The following is a 19,954-nucleotide window of genomic DNA, read 5'->3' on the forward strand; positions in this document are numbered from 1 at the left end:
CCGTGGGGGCCCCCCGGGGTCCGATTGCCCCGCGCCCCCCCTCAGGACCCCGGGGACCCGCTCGCGCCGCTGATCCCGCCGCCACCAGAGGTGGTTCAAACCACGGCGGCGGGAGATGCCTCTCAGCGGCGAGACTTCGGCCCATCGCGGGCCGGAGAATCGCCGCAGGGGCCTCGCCGATTGGAGTGGCGTGATTCCCACCCCCGCCAATTCCCAGGTGGCGGAGAATTCTGGCCACGGCGGGGGCGGGATTTACTCCGGCCCCGGGCGATTCTCCGACCCGGCGGGGGGGGGGGGGTCGGAGAATTTCGCCCCAGATATTGGCTGCTGCGTGTGTGGTGTCGCCTCCCGCAGTGTTCAGATACAGTTTTCAGGCATCACTGCCTGACTGGGATGCTAGACAATAAGCACCACATGCTACATGCGCCCCCCCCCCCCCCCCCACGATAATCTACTTGGGATGTGTGAAGTGCTCACTTAACTACGATTGCCAATTCCCTATCAGCAATAGCCTTCGGCTGCACAGCCAGAGGCCTTGGCAGTCAGTGGTGGTTATGGGTGGTCTGGGAGGCAGGCGGGAAGGATCAAGGGTTGCCCCCGGAATGGATACACACAATCTAGTCGTTGGCATGTTGGCGCCACACGCGGTTGGCATGTTGGTACCATGCGTGGATGCCCCCCAGCGCCTCCCCCCCCCCCCCACACTCCCAAGGCGTCCCATCTCTGCGGAGGGTATTCCACCCGCAACCAAGGGTCTCCCACCCCCTGCCGAGAACTGGGGTGGCGAGCCCAGTGCCCCTGGACTCTTTGCCTGTGAGCAAAGATGGCTACTCACCTCCTCAGCTCCAAAGACAAGTCCTTCTGTCAGGTTCACGTTTTTCAAAAGGAGTACGAATCAGCGCCAGAGTGAGCACCTGCTGGGGAGGCCACTGGATATGGGGTGGCTCCCATTAATTGTATGGAAATAGGGCTTAAGTGGTGATAATTGGTTTCTCGCCACACTGCTGTGAGATCCCGATTTCACCCAGGGGAGCTGGCCGGTTGCATCACTAACTGTTTGGAACCTGGCGCGGTTCTCATTTTGGGTCTCTCCTGCTATTCACCGACCTCCGTTCGGTCGAGCGAGAGCGTAACGAGGCCAGAGAATCGCACCCATTGTTTGTTTTCTAAAGATAGAAATGAGAACTAGAAAACTATTGTCTATCTTCTTAAGTCTTCTGCAAGCTGACTGACTATATTGGAGGAGTCCTATTTTCAAATTTATTTATCGTCTGATGCCCTAACCCTTTTTTAAATGTTTCTCTCCTTTTGAAGTTATGGCATGGGAGTGACCTTTTACCGTTCAAAAGTCTTGAAAGCTTGTTTTCCATCATTTCATCTGAATTTTAATTACAATTTTTAATGTTTTACAACATTATATTGATTTGAAACGTGTTTTTTTTATTTGGGTGAATTATCCGAATATCAGAAAGTCTAAATGTAAATTCTAATATCAGAAGCATGCCCACTTGTGAAAAAGCACACATTACAATTGACCAGAAATTGAGAAGAACTTCCATGGGGGTTCATTGTAACTTTAGCAGAGAATTGGTGGAAATTGGAGAGAAATTACCATTTATATCATTTCTTTCATTTCAGCTATCCTTAAACTGAAGTTATGGTAAATGATTGGGAGAAATCCGACCACATTGTGTGTTAACATAAATCTCAGATCCCTCTTCTACACCAATATGATACTCAAAAGTTTTCACACCAACCATAACAAAATCCTGAAGCCACAGATTCAGTGCCAAATTACAGCTGCTATGTATGCACCAGGAAGAGGAGTGCAATGGCGTAAACTTCTATATAACACAGAAACCGATGGGAATACTCAGCAGACCTGGCAACAGCTGTGAATAGAGAAATAGAGTTAATGTTTTATAGATAGATAGAGAAATACAGCACAGAACAGGCCCTTCGGCCCACGATGTTGCGCCGAACTTTTGTCCTAGGTTAATCATAGAATTTTGGACAATTTTTCATGGCCAATCCACCCAACCTGCACATCTTTGGACTGTGGGAGGAAACCGGAGTACCCGGAGGAAACCCACGCAGTCACGGGGAGGATGTGCAGACTCCACACAGACAGTGACCCAAGTCGAATTCGAACTTGGGACCCTGGAGCTGTGAAGCAATTGTGCTATCCACAATGCTACCGTGCTGCCCTTAAGAAGTTAACCTACACTCCATTATTCTACCCTAATCCAAGTACCTATCCAATAGCCACTTGAAGGTCCCTAACTTTTCCGACTCAACTACTACCACAGGCAGTGCATTCCATGCCCCCACTACTCTCTGGGTAAAGAACCTACCTCTGACATCCCCTCTATATCTTCCACCATTTATCTTAAATTTATGTCCCCTTGTAATGGTGTGTTCCACCCGGGGAAAAAGTCTCTGACTGTCTACTCTATCTATTCCCCTGATCATCTTATAAACCTCTATCAAGTCGCCCCTCATCCTTCTCCGTTCTAATGAGAAAAGGCCTAGCACCCTCAACCTTTCCTCGTATGACCTACTCTCCATTCCAGGCAACATCCTGGTAAATCTCCTTTGCACCTTTTCCAAAGCTTCCACATCCTTCCTAAAATGAGGTGACCAGAACTGCACACAGTACTCCAAATGTGGCCTGACCAAGGTTTTGTACAGCTGCATCATCACCTCACGGCTCTTAAATTCAATCCCTCTGCTAATGAACGCTAGCACACCATAGGCCTTCTTCACAGCTCTATCCACTTGAGTGGCAACTTTCAAAGAACTATGAACATAGACCCCAAGATCTCTCTGCTCCTCCACATTGCCAAGAACCCTACCATTAACCCTGTATTCCGCATTCAGATTTGTCCTTCCAAAATGGACAACCTCACACTTGTCAGGGTTAAACTCCATCTGCCACTTCTCAGCCCAGCTCTGCATTCTATCTTAGTTTTAGTCAATATTTTTTTCATCAGAACTAAACTCAAAGTCTAAACTTCTATTCAGTTTCATATGGGTTTCTTAAGAGAAAGAGAAACCCATTTGTCGGCTATGGTGAAGACCTCAAAGTAGAGTGGGTTCTGCTTGTGACTTTCTATTCTGAGCAGAAAGTTCTCCTACCTGGAGCACGTCAGAAATTTGTATGGTTCCTGCTATGTACGCTTTTTATCTTTTGGTTGTCCCAGATTGTTGTTCTTGTTTCTCTTCTCACACTTAGTGGTGCACAAGGCAGACTTTCATTCATTTTCGTAGTGAGTTTAACCTGGAACAGGTCGCGAGCCTGTCACCAGAGGCTCACAGCTTGAGGGGCACAACTCCACATCAAGCATGGCCGGCCGGGAGTCTCCCTCATTCTTACTGCCTGCCATTGGCATGTTGGAAGGATTTTACAGCGTGATGCTCAACCTGTCTGGCCATGTTATGAACATACCTTCCATGGCCATCATGTCCTGGGGAGGGGTTCAAACCCAGAGCTTCTGGCTCAGCGGTTAGGATGCTACCCATTGTTCATCCTATTGTACCATATAGTGTGGCGAAATTAAATATGCCGAGTTCCTAATCTTTCCAAGCTTAAAGTATGAATATTAACAGCATCTGGAAACCAAAAGGCAGCAAAAATGGTGGGATGACCCATTGGTTTCATCACTGGATCAACAGTGGTACGATACACAAAATCTTCAAATCATCCAACCATCTCATTGAAACACTCTGGGTACATTTGCACCAGATCATCTTTGCCTCTGATTGGAGGGATCTTTTCAATGAGTGTACCTTCTTCAACCCTTGGGCCACAGTTTTACTGCCGTTCCGGTTGGCAGGATCTTCTGGTCCCGCAAGTAGCAATCCCCCCACCTCCCGCTGTGAGTTCTCCGGAGGCAGAGGATGTGAACAACAGGAAAACTCATTGACAACAGCAGGATGCACAACACTCTCTGGGGGTGGGGAGTGGGGAGGGGCAGAAAATCCCATGTGTCGCTTCCTAGACCTGATAGTTTACTGAGATAATCTGCAGCTCTTCACATCTGCTGAACCCCAGGATAGAGGGTCGATCTATTTCAGTGAAGTCGAGCATGCAGTTAACATCTTTTCTTTGTCCCTCTGATTTGAGTTCTAGCTGTTGAATCTCAGTTACCCTCAGTTTCAGAACACCGTTCTTTGGGTAACCATTTTCTTAACATTTTCATCTTCCGGTATAGTCTGAGTGGGATAATGTGACTCTGCACTCCATCAGAATTCACCTACAGATTTGTCCATGTGGGATTTCCACTTCCCCTCTTCCTGTTCTGATTGGTTGTGTAATTATATTTCCTTTGCAGCCTGCTGCATCCAGCCATTTTGTGCAGTTGTATGGTTCCTATGACTTGTGTTCTCAGACTCACCATTCTCTTCCAGGGTATAGGTGTTTTGGTTTATTTTCCATTTACCTGTTTCTCTGGCTCTGGTACCTCATCTACCATCTCTGTTCAGCACATCTTTGGCTATTAACTGACCTTTCTACAAGCTCTGCAGTTCAATCCATTTGAGGACCTTTTCTGTCTGTATGTGACTTCATGTGGTTATCAACATCTCCTGCACAATCTTCTCTCTGTTGTATATTCTCTAGTTTCTGCTGCATTGCATCTACCCTGTTGCCTTCTGAAAGCTAGCTGTTTGGGTAGCCAGTGCCTTCATCTGCCTGTTTGTGGCTTCATGAGTTCTGGTATTGTAGACAGCCTGTGTTACTGTTATGCCATCCAATGGAACATTGCAATGGACCTGGGTTTTTGCTGGACCTGAGAGTGATGGGGCCTAATCTCTCTGATAGGTCCCAGGTCTCAGTATACTGTTCTCCCCCTCAGCCCCCCCAACTGGATCACTGGAAAGCCAGCCATCCCACTTCAGCCACCCCTTAACCTTCCCTCTGTCCCCCCGTATCACATTCAGTTCCCCCATCAGTCGCCCATTAACCTCTCCTCTGTCCCCCCTTCAGGCTCCTCGCCTTGGTTGTGCCAACCTGACACCTTGTATTCCAAGGGAGGTGGGACAAGGGGGTAAGTTCTCTCCCTACACTTTCCTCCAGGATGCCAAGGTAGGAAATAGGGGTTGAGAGAGGTGGGTGCTGGGCTGGAGGGATTCTTGTCGGGGGGCCTTCCTGGATGGAGTCATTTGGTTTGTCTTCCCCTCTATAGCTTTAAATCCTGTAAACATTCTGTCAGCATCTCAAAATTAAAGATTTATGAGAAAAGCTTGGCTGTTTCTAGGAAGCCATTCAGAATAAAGAAATAGCCTCTTTTTAAAATCTGTGGTGCTTTGAAGAGTTAATAGACCCCTGACGAGTTATATAAATAAATAATGGTAATCCTTTGAAATTTCCTGGACCTTTTAAACAAAAGGCTTTTAAAAGCCAATGGTCCGTAAAGTTGAATGTAAACAATGCAGCTCAAAGCTTCTAGGTTTCTAAGCTTGCAGGGAGGCTTCAATTAGTTAAAAGGCCTTGAAAATGACTGTGAAAAAAACTTCAAAGGTTTCCACCACATTAAAGGGAATACTTTTACCTTCATCTCACAGATCTTTGAACTCGACAGGCTTACAGACAGTTTCAATGGTTTAAAGCTGCAGATGGAAGACTTTTACCCTCTGCTAAAATAACTTTAATTTTGAGATGCTCACGGACTGTTTAAAAGGTTTAAGGCTCCAATTGGGAAGAGAAGCTAAATGACCCCCATCTGAAGAACAACCCCCACCCTGAGCCCCTCCAGCCCAGGACAACCCCCCTGACCCCTACCTCCCCTGAAGGACCCCATCGGCACACTGGAGGCAGGTATATGGGGGGTACTCACCTCCTTTCCAGCCCTCCGAGTTCAAGCCGCTGGATCCCTGTTTCTCAGGGCTTGCACCAATTCATGCCAGCGAGACTCTCAGCTCGGGGGAGCTGAAATATCCCAGGAGGAAGGTTAATCAGGTATCCTGCCCGATAATTGCATTCAAATGAGGTATAATGAACTATTTGCATGTTCCCGCTGGGTCTGGGCAGGAACCTTATCGGAGCAGGGACTTCACCAGTGCTGGTGGGGCGGGGCACACAGGGAGATTCGCAATGGGTTTGAAGCCCACCGTGAAATCCATTTTCTGCCTCCTGCCCAATTTGCTGAGCTATCAGCATTCGCACCGCTGGCTGGTGACCCTGGAGAAACTCCCCCGAAAGTTATCAATAGGCTTGCCTAATTCCTGTCTGAGGCTTGAAGTTCATATCAGTAGATCTGATGATCCAGTTTTGGCTGGAGATGGGTGCTGAATTTAAATACAATTTGTCTGGGCCTTTGCTGTCCACTCCAGTAAACTCCCACCTGATAAGTAAATTTAATCCCATATTTCTTCCCCAGAGAAGGACAGAGCTGACTCTGGTGGTTAGCATAAATGCTTCACAGCTCCAGGGTCCCAGGTTCGATTCCCGGCTGTGTCACTGTCTGTGTGGAGTCTGCACGTCCTCCTCCTGTGTGCGTGGGTTTCCTCCGGGTGCTCCGGTTTCCTCCCACAGTCCAAAGATGTGCGGGTTAGGTGGATTGGCCATGCTAAATTGCCCGTAGTGTCCTAAAAGTGGGGTTTGAGTGGGGTGATCATTGCTCAGCACAACATTGAGGGCCGAAAGGCCTGTTCTGTGCTGTACTGTTCTATGTTCTATGTTCTTCTTCGGAAACCACTGAATGTCAATCTGCACTTTAAACTTCGCAAATGCCTCTGCAACATCAACAACTTCCCGATTCATTGTAACTGTGCATTCATTGCTGTGCCAGTGGACATATCACTTCATTTTTTGTTTTTGTACGATTCACTAAGGGCAGGGTCTTCCAGCCCCGCCAATGGTGCACCCCTACCCTGGGTTTCCTGGCGGTGTGGGGTGGATTCAATGGGAAATCCCATTGACAGTGGTGGGACCAGAAGATCCCGCCACCAGCCAAAAGTGGACCACCTCCCTCCACTGAGAAATGCGCCATGGTGAGACCAAAGAATTTCACTCAAAGTTTCTCTCCTGGCACTAATGTGGATTGATTTTCCAAATCAGCACTAAATTACTTTCAAACACTTTGGGTTTACTCATGAACACTTGCTGCTACCATTGTCATGATATCATGGTTGTGTTGTAATTTACCGACTGACCGCTAGGAATCACATTGGTATATCAGTGAATGTGAAAGTCAGATGACCCCTCAGGTGGCTGGAGGAATCTGAAGAGAGAGGTTGCTTGTACTCAATCTTACTGTTATTCATCTGTTGTTTTGTATATAGTTTACTGACAGTAAATGTTAATAAATCGTTTACTGCTTTAGCTACAAGTGTTCTGGTAATATAAATCAGGCCATCCGACAAGAACATTACCTGATAGCAGGGCTGGATGGTATTAAACTCTGAGAAAAAAAACAATCTGCCACAAGGTCCACAGAGATTTGAAGATTTTGCAGACTGCAAGAATGAACCTACATGGAGTCCTTGAAGCCACCAATGAGTCTCAGATTCATGGTAACGTAAACAGCAACCAGCGTGTGTTTAAACAACAATTTAATCTGTTCCTTACTGCAGTAAATTTAGAAGATCAATCAGATTCACGTAAGGTAGCAACACTCCGAACAGCGGCAGGGCCTGAAGCAATTGCTGTGTTTAATACATTTAAATTTGCAAACAATGAAAATAGCACAAAATTTTAACAAAGTAATTCGAAAATTTAATGCACATTGCAGCCGCAGAAAAAATGAAATTTATGAACGCTATGGGCGCGATTCCCCTCTGCCCACGACGGGTCGGAGAATAGCGGGAGGGCCTTCCCGACATTTTTCCCGACCTCCCGCTATTCTCCCCCCTCCCCACGGCCGCCCCACGACATGAATCGCTGCTCACCATTTTTTTACGGCGAACAGCGATTCTCCCCTAGCCGATGGGCCGAGTTCCCAGGCCTTTACGGCCGTTTTCACGAACGCAAACACACCTGCTCTCACCGTTCGTGAAAACGGCCGCAAAGTGCCGTTCCCGACAACCATGGCACCGATTGACACGGCCGAGCCAAGGGTGGCATGGGCCCGTGATCGGTGCCCACCGATCGCGGGCAGCGGATCCGAAACCCACGCACTCTTTGTTCCTCCGCCGCCCCGCAGGATCAGTCCGCGGGGCGGCTGAGGGGCATGACGGCCTGCACATGCGCGGGTTTGACGCATATGCGTGATGACGTCATCTGCGCATGCGCGGGTTGGAGCCGTCCAATCCGCGCATGCGCGGCTGACGTCATCGTGCGCGTCAGCCGCCGTGACCCTTGGCGCGCGGGCTTAGAGACGGTCGCTAAGCCTGCGTTGCCATGCTTCGCGGGGCCGCACTGCTAGCCCCGACCGGGGGGGAGGATCGGGTCCCGGGAGGGGGCGCAGAGGCTGCCGTGAAACACGGCCAGTTTCACGGCAGCCTTTACGGAGAATCGCGCCCCCCGTGTTTAGATCATGTTTACAGAAGACAGGGGAGTCCATAGATCATTTCATCACTGATTAAAAGTTAAAAGCGAAAACCTGTATTTTTCTGATTCAGGATCAGATTGTCTTTGGTTTGAATGAAAATAAGCTGAGGGAACGGTTGCTGAGGGAATCGGAGCTGTCCTTGGAACAAGCATTTAAGATTTGTCAGGCTCACAGTACAGCTTTCTAAAATGTTCCACAGTAATGGCGGCATCTTCTTGGAGGAATACACTCTGGTTGCCACCCTTTTTCCAAAAAGGTGGGAAAGTTCCTGCAACTCCTCGCACACCAACAAACACGTTAAAGATAAGGACGAATATTTCTGTGTGAAAGATGTGGTCAAAGGCACAAATTACGGTCGCGTCCAGCAAGTTTTGTTCCAGATGCAAAGGAAAAAAATCACTTTGCTCAGAATTGTTACTCAACCCCAGACCAGTCAGCACAGTCTTCAGCGATGAAACATCATTGTTTGTTGGAGTAATAACAGAGAAGAATAATTTTTTGGAGAAATCAAAAGGTTCTCCAGCACTTAAAAAAATGCAAACTGATACTCCATTTAAAATGAATGTGGTTGATGAGGACAAATAGCTGCTACCACTTGAAGTGAACGGTACAGTGGTCCAAATGAAGTTAGACATTGGTGCCAAAGCCAATTTAATCAGAACGACTGATATAAAAAATTAAAAAGATTAGAAGAATCCACAAAATATCTCTGAGAGACTCTAATGGTTCAAGCATGAAATGATATGGTGCTTGTGACCTGAGTGCGGTGGTGAAGGACACAGTTTATTCCGTCCCATTCTATATTGTATCGAGGGTTTGGATTCATCGCTAGGTGATCAGTCCTGTGAAGAATCCGGTCTAGTGCAGTTGGTATATAGCATCCACAATGGATTGAGTCAACACTCCAATGATTCTGAGAATATTATCAGCAAATTCAGTGATGTGTTAACAGGTTTTGGTATGCTAACATTCACCGACAAGTTGCAACTCAAAGAGGATGCAAAACCTGTGATACATGCACCAAGAAGAGTATCTGTACCTCTTTGGGATCGCCTCAGAAAGGAGCTAGACAGAATGCAATATTAAATGTAATCAGAAAGGTAGAAGAACCTACCGACTGGTTTGTGTAAAGAAAAGAATGCCGATATTCGCATATGCACGGATCCTAAAGATCTTAACGAGAATATCAAAAGAGACTGTTACCAAATACCAAAACTTGAGGATATCACACCTGAGATGGCTGATGCACAATTCTTTACAAAACTCGACGCATCTCAAGGTGTCTGGCAACTAAAGTGTTATGAGCCAGGGTTTAGAAAACTCCAAAGTATATCATGGAGTTCACTTGACCTAGAACTGTTTATTGATTTTGGTTATGATGAGCACAAGGGCCTACCTTTCAGGTGTTATTCAACACAGACCTTAAGCACTTTTAATCAAAAACAAAGTTTATTCTACAAATTTAGTTCACATTTTTATAAACATATACAGTAAGCATTTTTATCAACTACAAACATAAATACCCCACACAGCTACAGTACTCCATGTATAATCCTTAATACATTTCCCCTTTAAGCAGTTCCAATTTAATAACAAAGTCCCATAAACCAGAAACCCTTTTTCAAAGGTGTGGCCCAGCACACAGCATTCAAGACCTGGTATAGGTACTTCTTGTTTCCTGTCCAAAACAGCAGGCCTGAATTCCTTCCAGAAAACAGTGATCACTTTTAAGTTATCACGTAATCTGGAGACAGCTTTTAAAATGCAGAGAACGACTCCAAGTTTCTTGTCTGTCTTAATACAGCAGCCAAATGTGAAAACGAAAGCAAAAAGCTCAGAGCCACACAACAGCTTCCAGCTCAAAAAATGAAAGTAAACCCCAGAGCCACAGCCCAGCTCCACCGACACCACTGAAGTCATTTGATAAGACAATACATTTCTTAAAGAGACACACCCATGACAAAAGATGGAGGAAGAAAGTACAAAATACTGCACTTTTCATACGGCATTTGGATGGTACTGCTTTCTGACAATGCCGTTCAGCATAATTTTGGCATCAGAAATTTTTCACCGTGCCATGAAGCACATAATCGAAGGCATCGAAGGTGTATGTGTGTATGTGTATGATATCATCATTTGGGCTCATTCATAGAAGAGCATAATACAAGGTTGCTTAAAGTTCTAACGAGCATCAGGAGAATTGGGCTGAAGTTCAACAAGCAAAAGTGGCAATTTGGAGTAACTGGGTCACATTCCTCGGTGACAAGCTCTCATCACATGGCATTGAACCTGACAAGGACAAAATCCAAGCAATTCTCAACATGCCAAAGCCACACAACAAGAAAGCCATCTGAAGAGTGATGGGTATGATCAATTTTATCAGGCAATTCATTCCAAACTTTCAGCAAAAGCAACACATCTATGTGATCTCTTGCACAAGACAACAGATTTCACTTGGACTGAGCAACATGAGCAAGAGTAGAAGAAGCTCAAGACTTCACTAACCACCACACCAGTTATCACGTTCTTTGACCCAACTAAACAGATTAAAGTGTCAACAGGTGGGTTGAAATATGGTCTGGAAGCAGTTCTTCTGCAACTCGAGCATGACGATTAGAAACCAGTCACATATGCATCAAGATCCATGGCGAAAATAGAACAGAGGTACACTCAAATAGAAAAAGAATGCCCGGATTTAGCTGTAGGCTTGGAGAAATTCAATGACTATGTCTATGGCCTTCCAACTTTCACAGTTGAGAAAGATCATCGTCCTTTGGTTAACATCATCAAAAGAAATATCAACCAAATGTCTCCGTGCATTCAGAGGTTGACGATGAAGTTACAACGCTCTGACTTCAATCGCATCGACACGCCAGGCAAATATTTGTTCTTAGCAGATGCATTATCGAGAGCGCTGATACAAAGTATTAATAGTGAAATTGCTGAAGATCTGGATTTACATGTGAATCTTTTTTCCACACTGCCACCAGTATTAGAAACAAAACTACATGAGATCCAAGAAGAAACCAGGAAGGATCAAACTCTTCAAGAGGTGATGAGGAACATCAACTCACACTGGCCCAGAGGTCAATGTATGGAGTTCTACAATATAAGATCTGAACTCAGTATCATTAATGGAGTGGTGCTTCATTTGATCACTATAGTCATACCTCAATCACGTCGCAAAAATGTACTGAAGTGGCACAGTAGCACAGTGGAGGTGGCACCGTAGCACAGTGGTTATAATGGTTGCCTCACAGCTCCAGGGTCCCAGGTTAGTTTCCCGGCTGGGTCACTGTCTGTGTGGAGTTTGCAGGTTCTCCCCCTGTCTGCGTGGATTTCCTCCGGGTGCTCTGGTTTCATCCTATGGTCCAAAAATGTGCAGGTTAGGTGGATTGACCATGCTAAATTGCCCTTAGTGTCCAAAAATGGTGGTTACTGGGTTACGGGAATAGGGTGGAGGTGTGAGCTTGAGTAGGGTGCTCTTTCCAAGGGCAATGGCCTCCTTCTGCACTGTAAGTTCTATGAAATCTATGAAATCTAAAGAGGATACACAAAGGACATCTAGGGATTGAAAAATGTAAACGGAGAGCTTGTGACTCTTTACTGGCCAGGTATAAACCAGGATATTGACAGGATGGTCAGTTGTTGTGACACATGCCAGATGCATCGTTGCAAACAAACAAGAAAACATATGCAAATATCTGATATTACCTACTGCACCATGACAGAAAGTAGCTCTTGATCTCTTTGACCTAGGAGGGAAAGATTATTTAATGAGCGTAGTTTGAAAAATAGTCGAACTTGAAATTGCTCAACTGTCAAGCATAACGGCAAGCAATGTAATACTGCATACCAAGTCAATTTTTGCCAGACACGGAATTCCGCAAGTTGTCGTGAGTGACAATGGTCCTTGTTTAAGCTATAAAGAGTGGCAATACTTCGCAGTCATAGAACATAGAACATATAGTGCAAAAGGAGACCATTTGGCCCATCGAGTCTGCACCAACCCACTTAAGCCCTCACTTCCACCCTATCCCCATAACCCAATAACCCCTCCTAACCTTTTTGGACACTAAGGGCAATTTAGCATGGCCAATCCACCTAACCCACAAGTATTTGGACTGTATGATTTCAATCACGTCACATCAAATCCGTTGTACCCTCAAGCCAATGGAATAGTCATTAAAGGTGTACATATTGTTAAGCAATTGTTGAAGAAAGCAATGGACAGCCAATCTGATCCATATCTCGCACTATTGAGTTACAGAGCATTACCATTGTCTCATGGTAGAGTTACTCATGAATAAAAAGTTGCGACCACACATCCATACTTGGCAAAGAAGGAGGAGAATGGGTTGGTTTTAAGAAGAAAGCGTCGCACACTCTTGAAAACCAGAGAAGACTTTCACAATACAGTGATGGCTGATGAATCTATGTCAGAATCAACACAAGCTGCAGTGTCAGATAGTTCAGCAGTTCCTGAGCATGAGAATGTCATGAGGAACATTGAACCTACAAGTTCTGAGCAGGAAGGCCAGACTTGGAGAAGATCAACCAAAGTCAGAAGAAAACCAGATTGATTCAATTTGTAGATTTGGACTATTTGTACATACTATTGTCCAAATAGTCCAAATCTACAAATTGAATCAATCTGGTTTTCTTCTGACTTTGGTCCAAATAGTCCAAATTTGTACATACTATTGCTGTTCTTGTGTGTGTGTATATATATATATATATATATTTGTTAAACTAGTTTTTAAAATCAAAAAAAGAATAATACTGTTAGACTCACAGGCTCATGATATCACATGTAAATATACTGATGATAATGTATTAATTTATTCCTTCAAATGAAAGGGGATGTGGTGATATCATGATTGGGTTGTAATTCATTAACTGACCACTAGGAGTCTCTTTAGAATATAAGTGAATGTTAGACTCAGCTGACCCCTCAGACTAGCTGGAGGAAGCTGAAGAGAGAGGCTGCTTGTACTTGATCTTACTGTTATTCATCTATTTTTTTGTATATAGCTTACCCACAGTTAATGTTAATAAATCATTTATAGCTTTAGTTACAAGCATTCTTGTAATATAAATCAGGTCATCCGACAAGAACATTCCAGCCATGCTATGCATTCTTGTTGTATTTTGAATCCCGGACGTTGTTAGTAATCAAATTTTAAGCTTATTAAGATCAGAAACTCTTTAATTTTGCCATGTCGTCTGTTACAAAGAAGGACTGATTGAACTGGTTCTGTACACATCATATCAGTCTCTAGTGCAGCTGTAAAATATGCCCCCCAGAAATCTTACACAGAGCACATTAGGAACGACTTAGCCAAGGACTAGCTATTTACATATGATATATAAAAGCCAACAATATATAACAGTTCCATTCCTGAAGATAATGTTTGATAAATCATGCACAGCGCATATTAAATTTTGGATGTGTGGGTGAGATTTGCCACCAGAGCTGAAGTCAGAAAACTACCTCTTTAGGGGTATCAAAATCTTTACTGTTGACTCAACAAAAATATGCAAGGTCACTGAGAGGTCATCATTTAATTTGCATATGAATTGTGTGTACCGCAACATTAAGGACCCATCTCTGCACACGCTGGAATGTCTAGAAGAGTACAGCAGTTCTGGCTGAGTTCTGCTTCCCAGACCTCTCCCAGCATTTCTGTAACCCAGCCTATTTCATGCTGCAGTTATGGCAAATGTGTATGGGCCCAGATATTTTAGCCTCATAATGTCATAACTCACACTGTCACCTATTTCATCTTACAACTGTATGTAATAAGATTTGTTGATATGATAGTGATGCTTCCATCTGTCAAAGTTCAGAGAATTAGTCGGTGAACATGTGATGAATTGTGATAAATTCCTTTTATGTATGTGAAGGGTCAATAATTGATTACACTGTTCTGTGCAGAGGAAGTACAAATAGTTATGATTCAATTTGTAGTAAATTGCAATATGCTCAGTGCACTTCCTGAAATTTATATTTAACAAATGCTGAAATAAGAGACATATGCTGTCCAAATGTTTGCTCTTTCACTCATCAGGATGGATCGCAAGACGCCAATGGTAAAGGCAACAACGATTTAAACTGCATGAGAAGAGAGTGCTGATAGTTTGGCAAGTGGACTCAGACTGTTGAAGGCATTGCAGTATAAATGATTGTTTCCTTTGCTTTTGGGTATTCCTGCGATCTGCCGTGATGGAAAGCTGAGGCAGTCTCTTCTTTTTCAGCTGTATTCAAGTTCCTGTATGATCAAATGACTCAATGTAACTGTCTTATTTCTCTACAGAATGTGTTTAGGAACCAACCAGCACTACCAGAGTACAAAGTTGCAGATGCAAAAAAGTCAAAATTCATCCTTTTGCATTACAGCACTTTTAAAGCATTATGGGATTGGCTAATATTATTGGCAACGTTTTATGTTGCTGTGACTGTACCATATAATGTTTGTTTTATTGGAATTGATGAAGATTTGCCTTCAGCCAGAAGCACAACAGTTAGTGACATTTCAGTGGAAATTCTATTCATCATAGGTAAGCAGACACTTCTGTCATTGAGCTCTCATTCAGTTTGTAATCAGCATTTATCTATGTATTGACTAGCTATGAATGAATGAATAATTTATGATTAACCATAACCAAACAGGATCAATTAATAATAAGTATATCACAATATAATCGAGAACTGAATCTTTCCGATTAAACCAGCAAGTTTTCAATTACTGGTATTAGAATGTGAACTCCATTCATTTTTTTTAACTCTTCATAATTCTAAGTGCACAGATTTTCCCATTCTTGATTACATAAACTGTTAATTTTGAAAGAACTCTGAATTTTTAGTCACAGTAAAGATTACCGTGCATGTGTTTAGAGAAGAATACATCCCTGTGACTCACTGCAAGGCAGTGGTCTGATCACAGACTGAGAAACCAAAGTTCAAGTCATGCAAAACTACCCAAACTAATTTATGTTATGCTCACGAAGGCCCTTGCCTTCTTCACCTATTATAGTGCATACGAATGCTGTAGTAATTGTAGCACAATCACTGTAAAAATCACCAAGGGGATTTATTCAAAAATAATACATGCCAGAAATCTTGCAAAACTAACAAATTGTACATATTCCCTTGTTGACTTCAGGCTGCATAGTTATGTCTTCCATCAATACACTGAGCTGACTCGAACTGCAGCCACTTACACACCTTTATAATGCAATAAATGACGAGAAGTCATATTTTAAAAACCTCTGTTAAAGTACTGAATTATCTCATGCACCATCACACATGACACTTTTTCACCGTATTAGCCCTACGATCAGTTGTTGATACAAGAAATTAACTGTAAGTTTTGACTCCAAACTAGCTTTCATCCACTTAAGCAGGCCAGAGTAACATAGAACTGCTTCTTCAAATCAATGTCATGCTGTTGTGTGCAGCATGTTGAAGGGGATTGGCTTTAAATGTCTTTGGGTATTAACTTCTGCTGCATTGCGCTGGTTCACCCAAAATTGACCAAAACAGCAGAACAATTTGAGGAATTTCAAGCACAAGTTAGACCTAGCATCAATTGGGTTTCCACAATCTTTTGTGCTGGTGTAAGAAAATCATGCAGCCCCCCAGATTGGATTTCTCAGCATGACCTTCCTTCTTTTAAAAGCAGGGAAAATAAAAAGCATCTTTTGAACGTTTTTCAGTAATACAGTTAGTGGGCAGCACGGTAGCATGGTGGTTAGCATAAATGCTTCACAGCTCCAGGGTCCCAGGTTCGATTCCCGGCTGGGTCACTGTCTGTGCGGAGTCTGCACGTCCTCCCCGTGTGTGCGTGGGTTTCCTCCGGGTGCTCCGGTTTCCTCCCACAGTCCAAAGATGTGCGGGTTAGGTGGATTGGCCATGCTAAATTGCCCGTAGTGTCCTAAAAAGTAAAGGTTAAGGGGGGGGTTGTTGGGTTAGGGGTATAGGGTGGATACGTGGGTTTGAGTAGGGTGATCATGGCTCGGCACAACATCGAGGGCCGAAGGGCCTGTTCTGTGCTGTACTGTTCTATGTTCTACAGTAATAAGATTTAATTTGCTAAGAATCTGATTAAATTAATAAATGGCTGTGTATAGTTTTATAACGTCATGTTCATTTGTTTAAAATTGGTTACTCACAAGTCGTGGATCAGTCACATTTATTAACAATGCTTCTTTTCTGTGATTAATGCCATTTTCAGCTGTATCAAATAAATTGCATCAGGTTACCACACTTAAGTACATCAAAAAATATCTTTAATGCAAGGGAAAGAAGAACAATTATGTTCTAAAACACTACTCATGTGCAGTGCTTTATGGAAAATTTTATGTTTGTGGTTATGTAAATGCTTTTAAGCGAAGATTTGAAGCATAAATTCATGTTGGAAAGCTTGGACAACTGGGCACAATTTGCATCCAGGTTGCATCCAACGTGGCAATCTGTGGCAATCCATGCACTATTACACTATTCCAATATCTCCCTTAATGCATGAGGAGTTGAAGCAAGTCAGAGTGGAGTCAGTGATTGAACATAAGAACATAAGAACTAGGAGCAGGAGTAGGCCACATGGCCCTTCGAGCCTACCCCGCCATTCAATGAGATCATGGCTGATCTTTTGTGGACTCAGCTCCACTTTCCGGCCCGAACACCATAACCCTTAATCCCTTTATTCTTCAAAAAACTATCTACCTTTATTTTAAAAACATTTAATGAAGGGGCAGCACGGTGGCACAGTGGTTAGCATTGCTGCCTACGGCGCTGAGGACCCGGGTTCGGATCCCGGCTCTGGGTCACTGTCCGTGTGGAGTTTGCACATTCTCCCCGTGTCTGCGTGGGTTTCACCCCCACAACCCAAAAATGTGCAAGATAGGTGGATTGGCGACGCTAAATTGCCCCTTAATTGGAAAAAACTAATTGGGTACTCTAAATTTATTTTTAAAAAAAACATTTAATGAAGGAGACTCAACTGCTTCACTGGGCAACGAATTCCATTGATTCACAACCCTTTGGGTGAGGAAGTTCCTCCTAAACTCAGTCCTAAATCTACCTCCCCTTATTTTGAGGCTATGCCCCCTAGTTCTGCTTTCACCCGCCAGTGGAAACAACCTGCCCGCATCTATCCTATCTATTCCCTTCATAATTTTATATGTTTCTATAAGATCCCCCCTCATCCTTCTAAATTCCAATGAGTACTGTCCCAGTCTACTCAACCTCTCCTCATAATCCAACCCCTTCAGCTCTGGGATTAACCTAGTGAATCTCCTCTGCACACCCTCCAGCGCCAGTACGTCCTTTCTCAAGTAAGGAGACCAAAACTGAACACAATACTCCAGGTGTGGCCTCAATAACACCTTATACAATTGCAGCATAACCTCCCTAGTCTTAAACTCCATCCCTCTAGCAATGAAGGACAACATTGATCTTGGTTTCTATTCAATTTCTACTTCTATCACCTGCAATTATCTACTAAATTGTTCTGCACCCTCACTAAAATAGGTATGTGGATTAATTGGTGTAGATTTTCCCTACCCGCACTGATGAGAGTTTACATTACCCACTTCCAACCTCCATTAGAAAGCCATGAGCAATACACCCATGATTTGCTGATGCGCATTGGGGTAAGAGAAAGTAAGAAGCTACCAGTTTGGGCGAGAACAATTAGGATAAAATTAATTCCATTTGTAATTGCTAGATGAAGGGCAAGATTTTCCTGCCCCGTCTGCCGGCGAGATTGTGTTGTCAAGAACAAAGAAAAAAGAACAATACAGCACAGCAACAGGCCCTTCGGCCCTCGAAGCCTGTACCGGTCATGATACCAACCTTTGCCAAAAACCCTCAGCACTTCCTTCTGCCTTATCCCTCTACACCCATCCTATCTATGTGTTTGTCAAGATGCCTTTGAACGCCGTTAATGTATCTGCTTCCACAAACTCCCCTGGCAACGTATTCCAGGCACTCACCACCCTCTGCATAAAATATCTGCCTCGCACATTTCATCTAAACTTTGCCCAATGGACTTTAAACCTATGCCCCCTGGTGACTGACTCTTCCATCCTGGGAAAGATGCCTGCCCATCCTCTCTGTCCATGCCCCATATAACCTTGTCGACCTCTATCAGGTCACCCCTCAACCTCTGTCTTTGTAATGAAAACAATCGAGTCTATTCAGCTTCTCCACATAGCTAACACCCTCCAGACCAGGCAACATGCTGGTAAATCTCCTCTGCACCTTCTCCAAAGCCTCCACATCCTTCTATAAGTATGGCAACCAGAATTGTGCGCAATATTCTAAGTGCGGCCTTACCAAGGTTCTATACAACTGTCGCATGGCTTGCCGGTTTTTATACTCAATGCCCCATCCAATGAAGGCAAGCATTCCATATGCTTTCTTGACTACCTTGTCCGCTTGTGTGGCCAACATCAAAGATCTGTGGACATACACGCCCAGATCTCTCTGACTGTCTATATTTCTAAGTGTTTTGCAATTTACAGTATATTTCCCCTCTATGTTAGTCCTACCAAAATGCATTTCCTCACATTTGTCCTGCCGCCAAGATTATGTTGTCCCGCCGAAAACCATTAGAATTTAGGCTGGTCTGCCGAATCCCCTGCAATGGGGCCCACCACAACGGGGCTGGAAAATCTTGGCTAATGTGGTATTTATTAATTTTGTGACTCCAGTCTCAAGAATTCTGTCATTATGTACAAACGTTTGATTGTTCTCCTCCCACCTTTTCATAACTCTTAATCTTTCCTCTTTCCCAAGAGCAATTGGTCGCCTCAAATTGCACTAAGGACTTTTTTTCTGTAAACTGGTTCTGACTGACTGACTTCTCTTCTTGCTTTGAACTTTTTGAATTTTTAAAACAAAAACAGGTCAGGCAGCAACTATGTGAAAGGAAGAGTGTTAAAGTTCCAGGTCAATAGTCTTTTATCAAAACTGGAAGCTGTTAAAGATGAAGCACTTTTAAGCAAATACAGAACTAAAACAAAAAAGAGGCCAGAGAAGGAACAAAAGGGAAAGACTCAAAGGTAGAGGTTATTAAATGATAACAGGGATGATGGTGCAAGACAAGAGCAGGTGAAAATTGAAGCAAAATATAAACAAAAAGACTCGTGCAGAGGAGATACGAAAGTGAATAAAAGACTAGGAGGGAAACCTGAAAAATTAGGCAAAGTGGTGAGAGTTCCCATGTATCAGAAATGTGATGGAAGATAGGCATGTGGATCGCAGACAAACCTGCTGATCATTTACCGAAAAGAAGTCCCCACTCATGGACCAGCTCACACCTCCTCCACTCCAAATGACTGGTACACCATCCTCCAATAACAACAACCTGTATTCATATAACACCATCTTTGAATGTAGTAAAAGGTCCCATAAATGCATTACAGCATAAAGTTTGAACCTGCAGCACATAAGGAGA

At 43.9% G+C, this 19,954-nt stretch overlaps 1 protein-coding gene across 1 annotated transcript in view; it reads left to right on the plus strand.

Annotated features, from left to right (window-relative positions):
* Nucleotides 1-19,954, plus strand: part of kcnh8 (potassium voltage-gated channel, subfamily H (eag-related), member 8) — a 545,374-nt gene that overhangs the window by 272,099 nt on the left and 253,321 nt on the right. Inside the window, exon 5 of the mRNA XM_038797843.1 lies at nucleotides 14,810-15,053. Within this exon, the coding sequence (XP_038653771.1) occupies nucleotides 14,810-15,053 (244 nt within the window). The remainder of the gene's footprint in view (nucleotides 1-14,809; nucleotides 15,054-19,954) is intronic.

The sequence above is a fragment of the Scyliorhinus canicula genome, chromosome 5, assembly GCF_902713615.1.
Source record: "Scyliorhinus canicula chromosome 5, sScyCan1.1, whole genome shotgun sequence".
Taxonomy (NCBI): domain Eukaryota; kingdom Metazoa; phylum Chordata; class Chondrichthyes; order Carcharhiniformes; family Scyliorhinidae; genus Scyliorhinus; species Scyliorhinus canicula.